Genomic DNA, 22,873 nt, shown 5'->3' on the forward strand with positions numbered 1-22,873 from the left:
TAGAGTTCAGATTAACCAATAATCAAACAACTTATATAGTAAACATCAATAGAAAGGTCTCTATTAATATTCCAAAAATAAATAAAAACTATTGGAAAACAAAAAAGTTAGAAAATACGCTTTTTTCAATTCGCATCTCCTAACGACAGGAAGTATTGACGACGAACGAAAGGTCGCGTCCTGGATAGTATCTATCACACTCTATAATCCCTGAAAGTTTCACATTGATATCTTTTACCGTTCTTGAGATTAACCACAGACAAAATGTCATTTTAAAATCAGGAAATGTCCCGTAACTTGGCACCAGATAAGAATTTTCAAAAAATCGCTCAGATAGATCAAGTTCATGTTACGACACATCGTTTCTGAAAATTTCATGTAATTTCATCCAGTAGTCTTCGAGAAATCACGTGCACAAAATTTTGGAAAAAAAATAATAAAAAGAACTAGAAACGATCTCGTTGCAAGCAACGAGAAGTCTTCCGTCCGATTTTGAAAAAAAGTAAAATTAAGCTAAAAAGGGGATTAAAATTTTTTTGTGACAATGGGGATTGAACCCAATGGGGAAAAACCAACTCACTTTTTATTTCTATCTCTAGCGCAAACCACTACGCTATTGGAACTACTACTCTTAATGTTCCTGTATATATACTTCTACAATAGTACACCTGTTTAAGAATCATGAAAGGCGGGCAATTATTCATAATTTTGCGCCAAACGCCACGAGTAAATCTTCGCGCCTTTTCTTTGGAATGTTCCATTGAATGGGCGTGATATTAAGACCGTTATTACAGTGAAATTAAAAAGAAGAACGTTCCTAAATTCTAAAATTCGAGGTTTAGAAATTATATTTTGCATTCTACACATTCTATATCGTATAGAGGTAAGTTAAACTAAAGCAATGCAATTGCTATAATTTAAAACCCTCTTTTGAATTTCCCGTTTATCCCCAGAGTGAACTATCCCTATTAGTTACACTTTCATGAAAAGGTTGAAATGGTTTGACGAAAACATGTATCGCCCTACGACGGTCAAGAAACCGGATACCATTTATGTTTAATAACTTGGATCGTATCGATCTTTGAGAAAAGAATGTTAATTCAAATCACTAGTACATTAAACGATCTTTTTAAAAATATTTTATTTTGGTCTTTTCTATTAGTTTAATATGACACAAGTGTGCATGGGGTAACAATGTTTACGTTTTATACTTACTATATAGATCGGTATTGTTTCTTGAAAAAACTTTTACTCAAACTAAGATTTAAGATCTGTTTTCCGTGGTTCAAAGATAGTAGATATCTATTTCATTTCCACATTTAGTCTATTCTTTTTCTACTTTGATAACCAGCCAAAACCAATTATAGAAGACGTTTGAGAAGACCCTGGAATATATCTTTAGTTTGACACAGAATTGTAACGTAATTACTACGTGACAATCAACGTACTCATCTACATTCCATTCATCCTTATGTAACTTTCATTTAAGCAAACGCTCAGCTGCCTCTTTAACCCCCTACTCACGAAATGGCGGAGTTGACAGAGACAGCCGCCATCTTAGGCTCGCTTCAGATTTTCAAATGTTAATATCTAGAGTTTAAATTTATTAATATTCAAACAAATTATATGGTAAGCATCAATAAAAGAGTCTCTATAAACATTCCAAAAATAAATGAAAAATATTGAAAAACAAAAAAGTTAGGAAATATGATTTTTTTTAATTTGCTTGTCGTAATGACCGGAAGTACTGACGACGAACGAAAGGTCGCGTCCTGGAAGGGGAATATCACGATCTATAATCCCTGAAAGTTTCACATTGATATCTTTTACCGTTCTTGAGTTTAACCGCGGACAAAATGTCATTTTAAAATCAGGAAATGTCCCGTAACTTGGCACCAAAAGGGAATTTTCAAAAAATCGCTCAGATAGATCAAGTTCATGTTACGACACATCTTTTCTGATAATTTCATGTAATTCCATCCAGTAGTCTTCGAGAAATCGCGTGAACAAAATTTTGGAAAAAAAATAAAAAGAATAATAAGAAACAGTAGAATAACTATAAGGTCTTCCGTGAAGACGGAAGACCTTAATAATAATAAGAAACAGTAGAATAACTATAAGGTCTTCCGTGAAGACGGAAGACCTTAATGACACTTTCCCCATCATGTCAGCTGCAGTATGCAGCGACTTGGTGTCATATTCTATTATGATGTCATATACTGTAAACCAACTTTTATTCGCGTGCGAGAAATATTTGCGAGTTTCGTAGCCTACTTTAAATCGGGAATATTAATCGCTGCAAACCATTTATTAGGGCCTCGCTTGGCGGGCGCCCTATAGTGATCAGTCTGTCCGTCCGTCCGAGATCTCTTGTCCGGAGCATATCTTCTCTCTCCTTGGCCCAATCTGGCTCATACTTCACCCACAGAGTGCCTTTGGGTAACCGATGTGCAGTGACCTTGAACCATATTTGTAGGTCAAAGGTCAAGGTCATAGCAGAATTATATGAAAAATCTTTGTCTGGAGCATATCTTCTCTCTCCTTGGCCCAATCTGGCTCATACTTCACCCACAGAGTGCCTTTAGGTAACCAGTGTGCAGTGACCTTGAACCATGTTTTTCTAGGTCAAGGTCATAGCAGAATTATATGAAAAATCCTTGTCCGGAGCATATCTTCACTTCCTTGGCCCAATCTGGTTCATACTTCACCCACAGAGTGCCTGTGGGTAACTGGTGTGCAGTGACCTTGAACCATGTTTCTAGGTCAAAGGTCAAGGTCATAGCAGAATTTTATGAAAAATCCTTGTCCGGAGCATATCTTCTCTCTCCTTGGCCCAATCTGGCTATTACTTCACTCACAGAGTTCCACTGGTCAATGGATGTGCAATGACCTTGGTCGAAGTTTCTAGGTCATGGTCAGAATTAGCCTCTCTGTTTAAAATCTTTGTTTGGTGCATTATTTTTTCCCTTTAATTCTAGTAAATTTATATAACTGGGGATACAAGATAACTTCGATATATATCTGTAAATTCGCAATATCCGTGAAGTCGTACTAAATGACTTTTACTGTATTACAAATGTTCCTCTTCAAAATAAACCCTTTTAAACTACCTAACATTTTCATGTTCATTGTTGAAAGCAGGGCCCTCCTTTGAGATGGCCATCATCTCAATGATATCTAGTTTTGCTTAGTTTTTGAGACAATGTGTCCTTATTCGTGAAAGTTAATCGCTGCGGATTGATTTCAAACTAATGAATCGCGAATAAAAGATGACGCGAATAATAGTTGGTTTACAGTATAGGTAGTTCAGAATAGTGACTACAGTTTGAACCATTTGATATTTTATGGACAGCCTAGCTGGGAATGATATGACTGACAAAGTTAACATAGATCTCGACCTTTCATGAATCATCATGTTCAGCTTGAAGAACATCTAACATGGTTTAGTATTTTGAAAAATTGTTTTTTTTTAATTTTATAAAGATTTTAACACAATCAGTAAAGGACTGCCTTGAGAGGGCCAATAAAAACAGCTTCAGTTCCATTGCTGTACCAGATCTGGGGTCCCCCATTGGGTACCCTCACAGTATCCTGGCAGACCTGATGTTCACCGCGGTGGAGGAGTTCAGTAAAGGGAAATCCAACCCCAATCTCAGCCTAGTGGTGTTCTCCATCTTCAAAAATCAAGTTTATACGGTACCACTACATATTCCAGCATCGACTTATTAACAATTATTAATATTAAAGAAAAAAATTGTATATGAGGATAATTTCAATCTGTAACTTTATAATAATCTAATGTCTATAGCAAATGATAAATTTCAATCCCTTAAGTTTTAAAAAAACTTAATAACGTATACCAGTAACAGTGTTCAAATGTTGAATTATGTTTCTTTTTTTGTCCCGTGCCTGCATGGTACATGTTTGATTGTTATATATTTCCATATCTAATTTTTCTCTCTGTGATAACTCTTTGAAAGGTAGCGGAGTTAATTTCTTGATAATTTTACAGGAATGTAAATTAGGTAGGTCAATAGGTCAGGAGCTAAGGAGGCCTAATATGCATGCAAATCTCGTGCACATCTGTCTCTGAGTCTGACGCTAAGGAGGCCAAATATGCTGAAAATTTTGTGCGGCTGCCATTGTGTTTGACGTCAGTGGGCAATGACTATTGAAATTGGGATGGGAATCCTTGTGTAATTTAAATCTATGTCTGCATTCTTAAAGTCTAAATCTACAATTTTATTTCACAATGAAATGGAAATATAAGGAATCACTGTCTAGTTAGTATAGTATGCCAGGGACATCAACAATAGTGGGAAACATGAGATAATTTATGCATAACGGGCTTCACCCGTTATACAAATTATCCCATGTTTCCCACTATTGTTGATGCCCTGGCATACTATACTAATTAGACAGTGATTCCTTAAAAATAAGCTTGTTTTACAGTTTATACACTACAATATGTTTGCACATCTTTAACAGGCATTTGTTAACAAAGCAAAGGAAATATCCAGACAAAAATCAGGTATGAGAAATATATTTTTTTAATTTTTTAAGATTAGATCTTGGATAATTAATCTGATGATGTTCATTAGACGATGCTGTTCTTTTTTATTGTTGTTGGTTCATATTTCTTAAGAAAAAATTATTTAATTTTTGCTGTATACAGTAGTTGTTTCACAGAAGAAGAAATTTAAATTTGGAAGGGTAGAGGTCTGGTTGGAGGTTGGAGATATAACACAACAACATGTAAGTTAATTGCTGTAGAAAAAAATTAAACAAACACCATAAAGTTAGCTTAAAATGCTTTTTTTTACCTTCACCTTTCCTTTGACATTGACCTTAGACTAACTTTTAAGAAAGTACACTCAACAAATACAAAGCAAAATAAATACTTGTGGTGATAAATAGGAGTGATCATGTGAAATTATATTAGGTTGTGAAACTCGGGGATATATCTCAAAATTTTCATCTAATATTGCTAATATATGAACTTGGAGATTTTTAGCTCATGTTCATTGGGCCTTTTTTTTAGTTATAAGTCCCATTCCAGTAAAATTGTAGGGCACTTGGCCTAAGGTGTCCACTGCATCTGTTTGCCTATCTGTCCCTCTGTCTGTCAGTCCCATTTGGTTTTTTCACATATTTTTTTCTAAAAACTTGCAGATATTGAGCTGATTTTTGGTATGCATGTAAGTCTATCTCTTTTAATTACAGATCAAAGCATTTTGTTCTGCTTCAATGATTGTTTTCAAAATCATGGCATTTTCAATTTTTAACGTGAACAAGATTATATTTGCCAGTAGGGGACTTGTTTTTTTCATATAAGTATTGCATGTTTTCAGAATGATGGTAGGATCTTCACACTCTGAAAATCTGTTGATTTGAGATATTTTAATTAATGACAAGACATTGTTAGTTCAAGTCAAAATGAGCTTGTGCTTTACCCCTGGCATTGGTATCAGTATCCCGTTTAAAGTTTTAGGGTTAGTCTTCCCAACCTGGACCAAACTTGCAGGGACAATGCATACATATAAGGATGGATACTACCAGACTTGCTCGGATGCTGGATCTGACCAACATTTTACAGAAGAGTGACCATGTTTCAGTTTTTGGAGCAGGTTTTTCCCAAGTAGCTTTAAGCCATACCTAGACCAAATTTGTAGGGATGATGCTTATAGAAATGTACACTACCCTATCTGCTTCAGGTGCAGGAGACATATATTTTCCAGATGAGTGAATTATAGACATTTTGATTAAATTAGCATGAATGATGTTTCTCTAAGGGATGGACACTTCCAGGGTTGATTTAATAAGATGCTGATTTTGACCAATATTTCAGATAAGTGAACTGTCGGGTCAAGTTTTTGCAGTAGCTTTATAATTATACAACCATGTTAGGATTAAATTGCATAGATGAATCGCATTTAAAGCTGGACACTTCCAGTCTTGCTTTGAATGTTTGAACTGAGTCAACTGACCAAAATATTTTTGATTGTAGAACATGTACTGGTTAACAAAGTTTTTGGAGCATGTCCATAAAAAATTAAAAGTCTTAAGCTGATCGACTTGCATGGATACTGTAAATCTGAAAATTTTTCCTGTAGATAAATTTTCAGCAAATTTGTGAGTACATTGCATTTGCAAAAATTTTTTTCTTAAAAATAATTCAGCAATAAGAAAATATAAACAAAGTAGTGGTCATTTGCAAAATTTTGAAATGTAAAAATTAATCAATAGCATTTTGACCCAGTTTCGCAAAATAAAATTGACATAAAAATTTCCAGATTTACGGTAATTGTCTTGGGATGCACACAATTAAGTAGAAAAATATGATGTGAAATTTACCATCCTTATAGACACCATCTGTTGAGGTGATCCAGCGTTGTATTCTTTGATTACCTATGTTTTTAGCTCACCTGAGCCAAAGGCTCAAGTGAGCTTTTCTGATCAAAATTTGTCTGTTGTCTGTCTTGTTGTTGTTGTCGTCATTGGCATTGTCGTAAACTTTTCACATTAAATCTTCTTTTCAAGAACCAGTGGCATAATTTTAACCAAATTTGCTACAAAGTGTCCTTGGGTTAAGGGAATTCAAATTTGTTCAAATGAAGGGCCACACCCTCTTCCAAGGGGAGATAATTATGAATTAATGAAAAATTATTGGTATCTTTTAAAAATCTTCTTCTCCAGAATCATTGGATCAGGAAAGATGACATGTGGAAGCATCCTCGGGTAGTGTGCATCTAGTTTGTCCAAATCATGACCCCTGGGGGTAGGGTGGGGCCACAATGGCAGATCAAAGGTTTACATAGGAATATAATGGAAAAATGTCTAGAAATCTTTTTCTCCAGAACTATTGAGCCAGGAAAGATGAAACTCTTGTGAAAGCATCCTCAGGTAAATAATGTAGATTCAAATTTGTTCCAATTGTGACATATGGGTGTAAGGCGGGGACACAATGGCTGATCAAAATTTTACATAGGAACATATAGGAAAAATCTTCTTCTCCAGAACCATTGGGCCAGGAAAGATGAGACTCATATGGAAGCATCCTCACAGGTAGTGTAGATTCATGTTTGTTCAAATCATGACCCTTGGGGTAAGGTGGGGCCACAATGGCTGATCAAGGTTTTACATAAGAATACGTAGGAAAAATCTTTAAAAATTTTTTTCTCCAGAATCATTGGGCCAGGAAAGATGAAACTCATGTGGAAGCATCCTCAGGTAGTGTAGATTCAAGTTTGTTCAAATCATGACCCCCGGGGGGTCAGTAGGGGCCACAATGGCTGATCAAACTTTTAAAAAAGGAATATATAAGGAAAAAATCTTTTAAAAATCTTCTCCAGAATCATTGGGCCAGGAAAGATGAAACTCATGTGGAAGCACCCTCTGGTAGTGTAGATTCATTCTTTTTTCAAGTCATGACCCCTGGGGGTAGATTGGGGCCACAATGGCTGATCAAAGTTTTACATAGGAAAAAGTAGGAAAAATCTTTCTTATCCAGAACCATTGGGCCAGGAAAGATGAAACTCATATGCATGCATTCTCTGGTAGTGAAAATAGTGAGGGGAGATCAAGTAATACATTGGGAAAATATTTTAAAAAATCTTCTTTTCAAGTATGGAAATTATACATGTATGCTTTAATGATAAAGTGACATTCAAACGTAATCGAAAATTCACCCCTCCTCCTCCCTCCCCCAAAAAGTTTTCAATACTGAGCTGATTTGTGTTTTTGAACTAGCCCATGTGCTCAGGTGAGCGATGTGGCCCCTTGGCCTCTGGTTTTAATTATATTGTTATATATTATATTTCAGGTTGATGTAATTGTTTGTAGTGGACCAAAAGATCTGAAACTGAAAAATAAAGGAATGGCAGAGACCATGCTGATGGCTGCAGGGCCTAAACTTCAGAAAGACTGTGATGATAAATATCCAAATGGAATCAAGCATGGAGATATTGCCATCACCGGTGGCCATGATTTGCATTGTAGATTTGTGTATATTGGGGCTCTCCCTAAATGGGGCACATCTACTAAAGCAAATCAGGTACATTCTTACCAAGATGTTGTCTACAGAGTGTAGAGTATAATTCAACCACTTCATGTAGTGTACTTTTTAGCTCACCTGAGCCGAAGGCTCAAGTGAGCTTTTCTGATCAAAATTTGTCCGTTGTCTGTCGTTGTCGTAGTCGTTGTCGTTGTCGTCGTTGTCGTCGTAAACTTTTCACATTTTCATCTTCTTCTCAAGAACCACTGGGCCAATTTCAACCAAACTTGGCACAATGTATCCTTGGGTGAAGGGGATTCAAATTTGTTCAAATGAAGGGCCACGCCCTTTTCCAAGGGGAGATAATCATGAATTTGTTAAAAATTAATGGCATTTTTAAAAATTCTTCTACTCCAGAACCGCTGGGCCAGGAAAGATGAAACTCATGTGGAAGCATCCTCAGGTAGTGTAGATTCAAGTTTGTTCAAATCATGACCCCCAGGGCAAGGGTGGGGCTAAAATGGCCGACCCAAGTTTTACATAGGAATATATAGGAAAAATCTTTAAAAATCTTCTTCTCCAGAACCACAGGACCAGGAAAGATGAAACTCATGTGGAATCATCCTCAGGTAGTGTAGATTCAAGTTTGTTCAAATCATGACCCCTGGGGCAAAGGTGGGGCCAAAATGGCCGACCCAAGTTTTACATAGGAATATATAGGAAAAATCTTTAAAAATCTTCTTCTCAAGAACCACTAGGACAGGAAAGATGAAACTCATGTGGAATCATCCTCAGGTAGTGTGGATTCAAGTTTGTTCAAATCATGACCCCTGGGGCAAGGGTGGGGCCAAAATGGCCGACCCAAGTTTTACATAGGAATATATAGGAAAAATCTTTAAAAATCTTCTTCTCCAGTACCACTGGGCCAGGAAAGATGAAACTCATGTGGAAGCATCCTCAGGTAGTGTGGATTCAAGTTTTTTCAAATCATGACCTCCGGGGCTAGGGTGGGGCCAAAATGGCCGACCCAAGTTTTACATAGGAATATATAGGAAAAATCTTTAAAAATCTTCTTCTCCAGTACCACTGGGCCAGGAAAGATGAAACTCATGTGGAAGCATCCTCAGGTAGTGTGGATTCAAGTTTGTTCAAATCATGACCCCTGGGGCAAGGGTGGGGCCAAAATGGCCGACCCAAGTTTTACATAGGAATATATAGGAAAAATCTTTAAAAATCTTCTTCTCCAGTACCACTGGGCCAGGAAAGATGAAACTCATGTGGAAGCATCCTCAGGTAGTGTGGATTCAAGTTTGTTCAAATCATGACCTCCGGGGCTAGGGTGGGGCCAAAATGGCCGACCCAAGTTTTACATAGGGATATATAGGGAAACCTTTTAAAAGCTTCTTTTCAAGTACTTCAAAGCTATGATTAGTGATATTTATATGGAATCATCCTCAGGTAGTGTAGATTCTAGTTTGTTCAAATGATGAACGCCTGGAGGGGGGGTGGAGTAAATTCAAGCCTGATGTGCTCAGGTGAGCGCTGTGGCCCCTGGGCCTCTTGTTATCAATTTTGTTTTTAAAATTTCCTTGTTCTCTCCTTTCAAGATCTTGAAAGACTTAGTCATCAACTGTCTAGATGAGGCCAATAAACATCCCATGACAAAGACCCTTGCTTTCCCCACCCTGGGGACTGGGTCTCTGGAGTACCCCCCTGATGAAGTGGCAGAAGTCATGGCAGAGTGCATTAAAGACTTTAACAAAAAATATCCCAAAACTGAACTCACCAGAATCACCATTGTAGCTTACAGTATGGACCAAAAATTGCAAACTGTTCAACAGGTTTCTATTTTTCTTATTTTCTTTTAGAATTTTTTGGATTTTAAAATTTCTCACAATCAATAGATAAAAAAAAATTGCAATTGATATACTGTTGATTAGCAAATTTATGGGACACCTTATTTTGGAAAGTTACATATATGATATTTAATAAGCCAAATAAAATTTTCACATATGCTGGTTCAGTTTTACTAGACATTACTGGTCTGAGTCCAAGAGAGCTTATGCCATAGCGAGGTGTCCATCGTCCATCTAGCTGTGACTGTCCATCTGTCTATGAACAATTATTCAAAAAGCTACACCTCCTACAGTTTTGGTCTGATTTCAATATATTCATAATATATTAATTTCAATTATGAAACATAATTCTGTATATCAGTTTTTGATTTCGGTGATTGATTGCATGCTGTGGTTGCTAAAAATTTTGTAAATTCTTTTAAAGGCTACTTCTACAACAGTTTTAGTCTGATTGCAATTTTCCAAAATAAGAGAGACTAAATAAATGGACATTGTTTCATTTATTGCTGTTGCAGAGTTTCAAGTCCAACTGCTACTTTTCTCTTACTTTGTACAAACACAAACCAGTAGAGCTTATACAGTCTCAACTGAGACATCTGGTTGCTGTATATATTCTATGCTTATAAAAATATATATGTGTCCAAAAATTCTTAAGCAAGTTGTAAGTGAAAAATCTGTCTTAACTCTATGAGAGCCCTAACCATCTCTTAAGAATCTTAAAACTGATTTTATTGTAAAAATGTAACCACAACAACTAAAATACATGTTAAACAGAACTTTAAAAAGTAACCTTCAGTAATATTGAATCATATGTTTTTCACGATCATTTTCAAAATATCAAGTGAAATTGACAACAAATATTTACGATGTATGTTCCACTATAGATTTTCGAACAACATTTAAAAGCACTAATATAATAAAATTTGTCATAAGAGTTTTGTATGTTAAAATCTTAAATTAATACGCAAAATCTTAAATTTTTTTTTTAAAAGACCTCTACACTCTCTTGCATAATTTCACGAAAAATAAAGTTCTCAGGAATAAAAAGTGATTTAATTACACTTATTCTTTTTCAAAATAATTATATGTGACTGTTTACTTAACAATTTTCAGGCATTTCTGTCTTCTCTACAAACTCCAACACCCAGTCTCACTGCAGCTTCAAAAGGACCTGCAGTAACATCAGGAACAGGTAGCGTGTACAGTACCAATAAGACCCAGTCTGACTGAAAGCAGTCCAATGAACTGTTCTCTGCCAGTCTGGGACTGCTTCAAGTCCAACAGCAGATCCAGACAATCTCACAATTTGGTCTAAGCATTCCAAATTGGGGGGGGGGATTTTGATTAGTGGAAGTTACCAAATTTTTGGTGAATTTCTCATTTCCAAGTAACTATGAGCCCTGTGATGACCAAACTTGCAATTGGATGACACATCTAAGGATGCACACTGTCTGGCCTGCTTTGGATGCTGAATCTGACCTGCATTTAACGGATGAGTAAAATGATTATAGTTTTTCGTGCAGGACGTTTCCAATTACCTATGAGCCCTATGTTGAGCAAACTTGCATGGAAGAAACATCAAAGGATGCACACTAAGGCCTAGAAAAAAAAATATGTTTGTTTCCGCTTTCAAGCTGAAAAAATATAGGGTAGGTAGGTAGGCAATTTTTTTTTTTTTTTGAATTTTTTTTTTTTTTGCTTCTTTAATCAAAATGTGTATAGAAGTAACATTAATGACAAAAGAAATGGTGTTTTCAAGCATTACTGTGACTTAACTTATAATAGAAAGGTGACCCAAACTTCTTTCTGTCTTGAAAAGCTTGCAAAGTTGGAGGCTATAATTCCCTGGTTGAAATCTTGCACATCATGGGACAAAAGCATTAAAAAAATATTTAGGGTCGGCACTATAAATTAGGGTCGGTCGGGAAAGCGGAAACAAACATATTTTTTTCTAGGCCTAATGGACTTACTTTGAATGCTGAAAATGACCTACATTTTGTGAATGAGTTTAAAGTTTTTGGAGCAGGTTCATTCTAAAGCAAGTATATGACTAATATGCCCTATGTTGAGCAAACTATATGCATGGATTTAACAATACCTAAGGATGTTGCTTCAGATGCTGGTTTGCATTTTGTTCAGATTTATTTTTTTTACGATGGAATTATGACATTAATGAATTAATTTTAAATTGGAACCATGCAAATTACACTTAAGTACACTCAAGTAGGGATTAGTATTGTTTATGTTTTTCTGAGATCTCAGAATGCTTGTTTCTAAAAGAAACGACTTACGAGTTCCATGAAAACAATTCTTGTTAATCATTTATTTTTTTGCTGTAGTTGTAACACATAAGATTACCTTCAAGTTAGGAAGAATAGATGTCTGGTTGAAGGTTGGAAATTTAACAGAACAACAGGTAAGCTCTCTTTCTAATCATTATAATATAGATTTGCTGACATACCGGTACTAAACTTGAAATAATGAAGTTAATGAGCTTTCATACAAAAGATAGGATTCAAATCAATTTCAGACTAAAGATTGAAGGTACATGTGTATTTCCTTTATACTTTTGCAGTTTTATTTTATATTTTTCAATATTTACCTCTTGCCAAATTATGAATTACATTTAAACTGACTGACACTTTTAGGTCACCTGAATAACTCAGGTGACCTATTGCTATCCGTTTTTGTCCGTCATCGTTCGTCATCCGTCGTGTGTTAACATTTGAACATTTTCAGCTTCTTCTCTGAAACCACTGAACCAATTTCAACCAAATTTGGTATACAGCATCTATGGGTGAAGGGGAACAAAAATTTTGAATTTTATGGTCCCTGCCCCCCTGGTGCCTGAGGGGTGGGGCCAAAACCACCAAAATTAATGCAATCTTTAAAAATCTTCTTCTTTACTCCGGGACATCAAGCAGACAAATTGTTGGCATGAATGTAATGAGCATTGAGTCCTCTACCTAAATTGTGAAATTCATTGCCCCAGGGTCGGGGGTTCTTGTGCTAGGGTGGGGTTATATAGATTATATAGTGAAAATGCATTATTTCTTTGAAAATCTTCTTCTCTGCTCTTGGGTATTAAGTAAACTAACTAAGTACATAGTTATGTTGAGCAAGAGTGCCTCTTCCAAAGTTGTGAATTTTATGGCCCCAGGGTCAGGGGTTCTGGTGTTAGGGTGGGGCTTCATTGATGTTATAGTGAAAATGCATTTATTCATTGAAAATCTTTTTCTCTGCTTCTGGGTATTAAATAAACTAAATAGGCACATAGTTATGATGAGAAAGAGTGCCTCTTCCAAAATTGTGAATTTTATGGTCCCAGGGTCAGGGGTTCTGGTGTTAGGGCGGGGCTCTATTGATCATACAATGAAAATGCATTAATTCTTTGAAAGTCTTCTTCTCTGCTCCTAGGTATTAAATATATTTACGAAGTACATAGTTATGATGAGAAAGAGTGCCACTTCCAAGATTGTGAATTTTATGGCCCCAGGGTCAGGGGTTCTGGTGTTAGGGCGGGGCCCTATTGATCATAAAGTGAAAATGCATTAATTCTTTGAAAATCTTCTTCTCTGCTTCTGGGTATTAAAAAAACTAAATAAGCACATAGTTATGATGAGAAAGAGTGCCTCTTCCAAAATTGTGAATTTTATGGCCCCAGGGTCAGGGGTTCTGGTGTTAGGGTGGGGTTCTATTGATCATACAGTGAAAATGCATTATATCTTTGAAAGTCTTCTTCTCTGCTCCTAGGTATTAGATATATTAACCAAGTACATAGTTATGATGAGAAAGAGTGCTTCTTCCAAAATTTTGAATTCTACAGCCCCAGGGTCAAGGGTTCTGATGTTAGGGCGGGGCTCTATTATATTATTATAATTGGTGAAAATGCATTTATTCCTTGAAAATTTTCTTCTCTGCTTCTAGGTATTAAATAAACTAAATAGGCACATAGTTATGATTAGCAAGAGTGCCGCTTGCAAAATTGTTAATTTTATGGCCCCAGGGTCAGGGGATCTGGTTTTAGGGTGGGGCTCTATTGATTATATAGTGAAAATGCATTAATTCTTTGAAAATCTTTTCCTTTGCTCCTAGGTTTTATGCCAATGATCCAAGTATATTTATGATGAAGAAAGGTGCATCTAGGAAAATGGTTATTTTTTATGCCCCCTGGGTCGGGGGGGGGGGGGGGGTACATAAATAAATTAATGCTTTGAAATCTGCTCTTTATTATTAATCAACCATTTTATGACAAAATTTGCAAAATTTTGAAATATGTGGCCCCAGGGTCAGTAGTTCCTTTGGGGTGAGGTGCACAACTGGTTATAAAGTGGAAGTGCATTTTCTCTTTGTTACTCTGATCTACCTCTGGGTATTAAGTAAATAGAGTAAGCATGGTAAGTTTATAATTATGATAAGCAATGGTGCCTCTTTCAAAATTGTGAATTGTGAATTTCATGACCTCTGGGGTAAAACACGAACCAATTTTAATTGTTTGAAAGTTGTTACATGATACTCAGGTGACCTATAAGGCCTGTGGGCCTCTTGTTTCATAATGATAATGGTCTTTAAAAGTTTGTTTTTGTATTTCAGGTTGATGTTATTGTTTGTAGTGGACCAAAAGATCTGAAGCTAAAAAATAAAGGAATGGCAGAGACCATGCTGATGGCTGCGGGGCCTGGACTTCAGAAAGACTGTGATGATAAATATCCAAATGGAATCCAGTATGGAGATATTGCCATCACTGGTGGCCATAAGTTGCAATGTCAATTTGTGTACCATGGGGCTCTCCCCAAGTGGGGCACGTCTGGTACATCTACACCAAAACAGGTATTTAACTTCCATTTTCAGTGACCTTATTGTGTATGGCAGTACCACGAGAATTCCATTAGCATCAATAGCAATTAAGTTTTAGCTCAACAGAGCTGATTGCTCAAGTGAGCTTTTTTGATCAAAATTTGACAGTTATCTGTCGTCATCTCTGTAAACTTTTCCTATTTTCATCTTCTCAGGAACCAATGGCCAATATCAAGCAAACTTACCTCAAAGTATCCTTGGTTGAAGGGGGTTCAAGTTTATTCAAATGAAGGGCCACACCCTCTTCCAAGGGGAGATAATAGTTAATTTGTTAAAAATTATTGGCATCTTTTAAAAATCTTCTTCTCAAGATCCACTGGGGCAGAATAAATGAAACTCATGTGATATCATCTTCTGGTAGTGTAGATTCAAGTTTGTTCAAATCATGACTGCTAGGGGTAGGATGGGGCCACAATGGATGATTAAAATTTTAAATAGAAATATGTAGGAAAAATCTTTAAAAACTTCTTCTCAAGAACCACTTGGCCAGGAAAGATGAAACTCATGTGGAATCATCCTCAGGTGGTGTAAATTCAAATTTCTTCTAATCATGACCCCCGGCTCCTATAAATTGGGTTAGCCACAACCCTTCCCCTATATTGAGCTGAATTGTGTGTTTACCTAGCCCATGTGCTCAGGTGAGTGATGAGGCCCATGGGCATCTTTTTTTTGACTTCCGTAAGTAGCATGCTGTTTGTGTACTGCTATAAACTTTTTTCTAATTTCTTTTAACATTCTTTTGTCGTCCCCTGTCAAGATCTTGAAAGACTTTGTCACCAACTGTCTAGAGGAGGCCAATAAACATCCCATGACGAAGACTCTTGCTTTCCCCACCCTGGGGACTGGGTCTCTTGAGTACCCTCCCGATGAAGTGGCTGAGGTCATGGCAGAGTGCATTGAAGACTTTAACAAAAAATATCCCAAAACTGAACTCACCAGAATCACCATTGTAGCTTACAACCTGGACAAGAAATGGCAAACTGTTCAACAGGTAAGTTATCCTCTATTAAGAACTTTTTTTATATATAGATTTTTAAAAACTTTGTTGTCAGGTCAGATATTATTTTGATGGGCAATAATGTCTTTCAAACAAACAAAATTGTTTAATATTTATTCACAATTTTTACAGGCATTTCGTTCTTCTCTACAAATAACCACACCCACAAGACCTGTATCTTCAAAAACAGGTAAAGCTTGCAGTCACATTTACATGTACATGATAGACATGTACAAGTCTGTAGAAAGCAATTTTAGTTCCTTTTAGAATTTTTTTATGCAAGAAAGACAATCATTTTTATGGGCAGATTTCTCCTTAAGTAAAGTATACATTGGCCAAATTATTAGCTCTTCTGAGCCAAAGGCCATTTGTGCGGTATGCGCAAACTTTTTAGAATATGGGCCATAACTCAAGAGCCCCTGTCAAATTTGTCACCGGGTATCCTTGGCCTAAGGGATACTATTTGTACTAAAATAAGGGTTGGGGCCTTTAAACAAGGGGAGATAATTAGGAAAACAAAACCAAAGGTACTGGTTGCTAAAAAAACTTCTCCAGAACCACCAGGCAGATTTTCACCAAACTTATATACAAGGATCAGGATATGTCGAAGATTAAAATTTGCATGGGGAATTATCCTTGGGCAAAGGGCGTGGTCTCAAGGTCACTTCAAATTTGACCTAAATTTACAATTAATAAAAATGTTAATATTTTGCTTACTATAAGGACTAGGATCATCAAATCTTGTAACTTGATGCATCTTAGGACTTCAAATCATGTTAACTCAAAAGTAGGTCACTGTGACCTACTTTTTAAATTTTGTGGGCATTTGTTTTCAAATTGATTTGAAGGCATATTTTGGACACTTTAAGGCCTATGATCATCAAACTTTGTCAGCTGATGCATCTTGGTTCCTCAAACACCGTCAACTTAAAAGTAGGTCACTGTGACCTACTTTTTGAACTTTAAGACTAATTCTTTCTAAAACATTGAATCCCATTATTTCAGACACTGAAAGGTTTAGAATCATCAAATCTTGTAAGTTGATGCATCTTGGGACCTTAAAACATATATATGAAAACGTAGGTCACTGTGACCTACTTTTTGAATTTTGCAGGCATTTGTTTTCAAATTGTTTAAAAGGCATATTTTGATTACATTCAGACCTATGATCATCGAACTTGGTCAGTAGATGCATCTTGGGACTTTGAAAAATGTTGACCAAAATGTAGGTCACGATGACCTACTTTCGACATTTTATGGCTATATTCAAGGCCCTTGGGCCTCTTGTTCAGGGATACTCTCATCTCTTGTCCTTACACACCTCCTTTTCATATTGCTTACAAGGAGTTGGACACAGATTTTCTAAAACGTTCGATATGATATCGTACCTTATATATTGTTAGATCAAAACATGTGTTTTGATTTTAATTTTTTTTTTGCATTCCTTTCAAGAAATTTTCTTTCTCATCATACTGGTAAACTAAGGGCTTCAAAATAACCCTTTACTCAGCACTCAAAGCCATTGAACTGTGAGGGTTCTTTATTGTGCCAGCACCTGCCATGTAAGGGGGCCTCAGTTTTTAAGGTCTCGATCATCCGAATGACCCGCAAATTTCACTTCAAAGTACCAAGTGCTTGTGAAGGATTACAGCTGCTACTTATTTTTTATTGACTTGGATCAGTGAAGGTCTGGACTCTGCAAACCCACAACCTTCTGATCATAGAGCAATTGTGATGAGAATCTGTAAGAATTTCATAATAAATGAATGGGTTACTGTGATTAATTAATTATCAATTATAATCAGACATTTAAAAAGTCTATCAATTTAAACAAGTAAATGGTAAGAATGGATAAATGATTACATTCTATGGTGGTCCAGCTGGTCCTCCATTCTTTTTGTGAAACCCAGAGTATGCCAATGCCCAGGAAAATGCTTTGTTATTCGGGTATAAATACAATATGATCGTGTTTATCTGCTCCATTACGTCACACAAATCAGTTAATGGCTATGTGGTGGCCCAGGAAAATTTGATCAGCTTAAAACCTATTATGCTCATAAAATAAATTAATAAACCAATTAATCAGGATTTAAAAGTGCAATAGAGCGCTTGAATTATGCCAGAAATTGACTGATTTTCGATTATAATTGATGATTGGAACACCACTATGGAGCAAGTGCCATTATAAATAATAATTATAATTTGGATGCCATAGACATGTTGATTCAAAGAACAAGTATTTATTGTTATTTTAATTTGTTGCACAGCTTCCAGCTCAAAACCATTGAATTCTAAACAGTATTTCGAAGATCTCTATCATAAAAAACCAATGCCTCCCTCCTACTGGACAAAATACACATCAAGTAAAACCCTTGCTGATTGGAACACCACTGTATCACAAAAAGCACATGAACAAGTGGATTTAAATCCCAGCAACCCTATATACAAAGCTATAAAAAAATTGGCTTTGACAACATGGAAATCACAATATGTAGGACAAGGAGTAGACTCTTTTGGTTTAGCTGGGTTAAATTACACCAATATTAGGATAACTGGAATAAAACGATTGGAAAATCCACATCTTTTTGAGGAATATTGGAAGTACAGAGAGAAACTTTTTTTAAGAGCATCCCAAAAAGGTGTGTTGAAGCCACTTCCGCAAATTTCACAAGCCATCAATGGTGAAGTGTTGACGACAAAGATGGCTGATCCTTCACTGAAGATGGAGATATATCCTGGTATTAATGAGCATTACCTCTTTCATGGGACAGAGAAAAAATATGTTCAAAACATCCTGACCCAGGGACTGGATGGAAGGCTTGCCAATAGTCCTTTCTTTGGGAAAGGTGTGTACTGTGCAGAAAGTTCCACCAAGTCAGATCAGTATGCAGGTACAGTACTAGTAAATTCTCAAACTCAATTTAACATTATCTTATTTGATTTCTAAATTTAAATGTTAATTGTTTCTCCTTTAATCTGATAAGTTTCTTCTTAAACTGTTCTTTGTTAACCTGATTAAGATGTTCAATATTTTTACTCAGAAACTTAATATTATTAGTTACACAGTCAGTTAGTGACCCAATACGGATTCATACAGGGTGTGAAATGGAAATCCGTAAGCCGAGTCCCAATACGGATTTCCATTTCACACCCTGTATGAATCTGTATTAGGTCACTAACTGACTGTGTTACGAATTTATCCCGCTGAAGACCTTTTTCACTATAAAAAAAATATTTGTGCATATTATGAAAATATTAATTTTTAATCCAATAACATGCAACATAAAATATCGTTACGGTAACAAGAAATTTAACTTAATTACCTATGTAAACCGTTTCTTGGCTGCCATTTGTATTTACAAAAGCAACGCTTCGAACGTAATTGCGTGCACGATTTTCATATTACTCCTTGACAGCGATGTAATACGGAAAATTTCAGGGCGTCATGTGATCAGCCTTTATCCAATCAGCAATCTACAAATTTGTCTGAAGCAGGATAAACTGTTTAAATGGAAAATTTAGCAAGACGCAAATTCAGCGATTTTTCCTTAAAAATTGGTATTTTATTTTTAACGAGAAGTAATTTTAGCGATTTTAAAATGCTTACAGAACTATACGAGGGTGATCAAAAAGTTCGCAAACTATCTCTATATCTACAAAACCACAATTCAGATTAGAATGAAATTCGGTACACACATAGCCATACACAAGGTCTATAAATAGCATATGCTGAATAAAGTTTCTCTCCTTGTTTGTGATGTCACAATGTGAAAATGACGTCACTATATAGGTCACTTGTGACGAAAAATGGTTGTCTCAGTCGAATTCATTCAACAAACGACTGTACAATTTATTGTAGGTAATATCTTAGAAATCCCTCTACAGTATCATATAATAATTTGTACACAGTTTAGTGAGATAAATGAGTTCCTATAAATTCAATTAATGATTGGATTAATCGTTTTAGTGAAGGAAGGCTGATGGTTAAAAATGATACTTGTCATCTTGCCCAGTGAAAGCAAGTTTGAAAAGATATGTATTTTTAATTAAGCAATTTGCTATCAAAGACCTCCAATTAGCACTTTGAAAAATAGTTGAATATTTGAACAATGATATAAGTATTAAATACCTAAGATATCGTTAACTTTAGATTTTAAACATATTAGATATGAAAAAAAGGATGCACCCATTCTCTATCCACCTTGAATAATGGTCTCTCCTGAGACAGAAGATTTGTGTTTTAATGGTCGCCATGCTTATTTTTGGAAAGAATGTTATTATCCACCCATTCTGTTGCCGAGATATGACCATTTCTGACAAATTAACTGTTCTTGTCATAAAAATTAACTCACATAGAAAGAAATATAAAACTCAGAAAAATTTTTTAACTTTTGTGACAGAAGTTATGGAGGGGGTCACGTGACCGCCAATATCACGTGATTCGTGCATGCGCAGAACGGTGGTTGATGTGCATTAAAATTGGGGAGGATTAATTTAAAATATAATCAACATTAAAACCATACATTGTTTCTTGTATGGAAGTTATTGAATTAGTTTGCGAACTTTTTGATCACCCCTCGTAGAGGCTTTTACTAATAAAAAGCAGTTAATTTTTTTAAAATTTAAAACTTGCAAAAAATTCTGCTAATGTGGTAATTTATAATCCTTTTGACCCATTGATAGGTATAAAAATTAGTGCATATGTGACTGTGCACTGGTCTGTCTTAGACATTATTCTGCAGTGCACATTCATTTGGGGAATTTAGCTCAAGGGTTTGGGGAATGTTAGGAAACACATAAGTCCAAATTTGTAGGGTAACAATGACAGTTTATTAAAGTAATTATGAATTCCAACAACATAACCACATAAAATGCAAGTCCAAGTCCTAACTAAAATTTTGATAAAGTTGGCCTAAATTAGAATTAAAATATTAAAGGTTTCTTAGTCTAATTCCCTACATGGTTCTTAACACATCAGCTCAATAGCTCTGTCACTCTAGTTCTCTCTTAACTCTCTTCTAAACTATATATTTTAACTATAATTGTAAGGAATTACTCAATGTGAAAATAGCCGTAGGCAGAACTTATCAAATAAGCAATTTAAACAGTAGACTACTCAGGTGTCATCCTTTGATGCCAGGAAGTCAGAGAGGATTTATTTAATTAATCTAACACGTAATCAGTGACCATTGCCATTAGGCAGTTTGAGTGTCAATAATTTACAATTATTAAGAAAGCACTAAATATTTGAGGGGATTAAGAATTAGCCAGATGTTGTGTTGGTTTAGCTTCACTATTTGTGGACATCATGCATCAAATTCATTTACTTTGATAATTCTTAATATCTAAATTTATTTGTCCACAAATAAATTTAGATATTAAGTATTATCAAAGTAAATGAATTTGATGCATGATATGAACAATTATTAAGTCAAACAATAAAATATATGTAAAATAAGTATCAAAAGTGAAATGGGAGCCATTTCACTGGTGATACATATATTAATTATTATAAAAGTAAAAGCCAGTATAATCTGGACCCTGATCCCCTTCTTGGAATTATTTAAGGGGGGGGGCACAATTTATATTGATATACCTCTTTATTTCCATTTTATTTAACATGGGCCATAAAACTTTATAATTTCATGTTTTCTTCATATTTTTCATCATATTCAACTTTTCAGATACATCGTGCATTTTGTCACAATAGTAATCATTGACTTCATTGAATGAAAAACTCATGAAAAAGCCTGATCAGGTTAAAATACGTCAGAAAATTGCTAACTAATCATTGCTATACATGTACCAGAATGTTTTCTGTCTAAGGGTTTCAGTAACTGAAAGTCACTTTGAGAACATGTTTGTTTTGGTATAATTAAGCATTTTATCGCATAATTTTTTGGGAAGCATGAAAATAAAAAAAATATTCAGCCAAGAAAAATTCTTTTTCCCTCAGGCAAAGCCCTTGGTGAATATGATTTTTTCTTGGCTGAAGAAATCTTAATATTTCCCTCACAATCATGCAATAAATGTGTTATTTATACCAATTATAAAAAGGTAGTTGCTGTCCTTTAAAAAAAGGACTACAATACATGGACTATATGCATGTGTTTCTAACCGAAATTGAATTCAAAACAATTTCTAGGTTTAGTAAATATTCATGTAGGTTTGTTTTAACATTTTCTATTATGATCTGCCTACTTTGACTGATAGTACTTTCATAGCAAAATTGTTAAATGTTATCTCCGATAAAGTTTTTTCATTTTTAAAAAATGGGCTACATTAATACATGTAAGCCTTAGTGGCTGGGGCTTGACAAATGAATTTATACGGAAGAAATCTATAATTTGAAAAAATCTTATGTTACACACGTAGCATAGCTCTAGCTGTAGTATGCAGATTTTTTCAGAGCCCCCCCCCCCTTTCATGCATATGGAAATCCGTTGCTTAAGGCCTGTATCAAGCTGTATATGGATTACTGTATATCAAATTATTTTTGCGAGCCTTGATGCACAAAACAAATGCCGATAAAGACAAGTTCTTTCTACTTTTTAATTTTTAAAATGCATCTGCCATAAAAGCAATGCTTAATTTATATATAAAAGTATATTGTATAAGAAAGAAATTCGGATGCGCTAATAAACTAATAAATACGGTATGCAGATTTAAAAGCGATATTTGCCAATGAACATGGTATATTCTACGGGTAAGCTGTCTTGGTGGAAGGGGGGGGGGCAACTCTCCCAATTGCTAATTCTCTGGTCTTTCCGACTGGCTTAAGTTGTTTTTCCGACCTCTGACGGAAAGACCCGAGATGATGCGATTGCGAACTCTCGAGCATTTTCGCCCATGCGTAGTTTGACATATACCCAAAGCATCCGATTTAACCTCGCTTATATATTTACTGTGTGGACCCCAGCGTCCACGCAATAAAAACATTTTTGAATAAGTTGTCTTAGTATGTGTCACAAATTAAATAAGTTTTGCTATATACCATAAAAAATGCTGATTTTTATAGGGAACAAAAATGTCCCTTGATGGAAGCTGTTATGTCACCATCTTGGTCATTCATGTGTTGTTACATTACACTATACATGTATGTGAAATTATTCCTCATTTGTTATGCCCTGCCATGAATATGGCTGGGGCATATAGTGTTTGTCATGTCCG

The 22,873-nt window shown here is 35.5% G+C and overlaps 1 protein-coding gene across 2 annotated transcripts in view; it reads left to right on the forward strand.

Annotated features, from left to right (window-relative positions):
* LOC134269645 (uncharacterized) overlaps positions 1 to 22,873 on the forward strand; it is an 81,566-nt gene that overhangs the window by 16,891 nt on the left and 41,802 nt on the right. Inside the window, exons 5-15 of one of the 2 annotated variants that reach the window (XM_062751848.1) lie at positions 3,484 to 3,696; positions 4,489 to 4,531; positions 4,676 to 4,755; positions 7,823 to 8,053; positions 9,601 to 9,834; positions 10,963 to 11,041; positions 12,189 to 12,265; positions 14,443 to 14,679; positions 15,464 to 15,697; positions 15,836 to 15,893; positions 17,971 to 18,594. In XM_062751848.1, coding sequence (XP_062607832.1) covers positions 3,484 to 3,696; positions 4,489 to 4,531; positions 4,676 to 4,755; positions 7,823 to 8,053; positions 9,601 to 9,834; positions 10,963 to 11,041; positions 12,189 to 12,265; positions 14,443 to 14,679; positions 15,464 to 15,697; positions 15,836 to 15,893; positions 17,971 to 18,594 — 2,110 coding nt within the window. The remainder of the gene's footprint in view (positions 1 to 3,483; positions 3,697 to 4,488; positions 4,532 to 4,675; positions 4,756 to 7,822; positions 8,054 to 9,600; positions 9,835 to 10,962; positions 11,042 to 12,188; positions 12,266 to 14,442; positions 14,680 to 15,463; positions 15,698 to 15,835; positions 15,894 to 17,970; positions 18,595 to 22,873) is intronic. The other variant, XM_062751849.1, reaches the window with a different exon arrangement.

This window comes from Saccostrea cucullata, unplaced genomic scaffold (assembly GCF_032062105.1).
Source record: "Saccostrea cucullata isolate Sc308-1 unplaced genomic scaffold, CSIRO_AGI_Scuc_v1 ctg3071, whole genome shotgun sequence".
In the NCBI taxonomy this organism is placed as follows: Eukaryota; Metazoa; Mollusca; class Bivalvia; order Ostreida; family Ostreidae; genus Saccostrea; species Saccostrea cuccullata.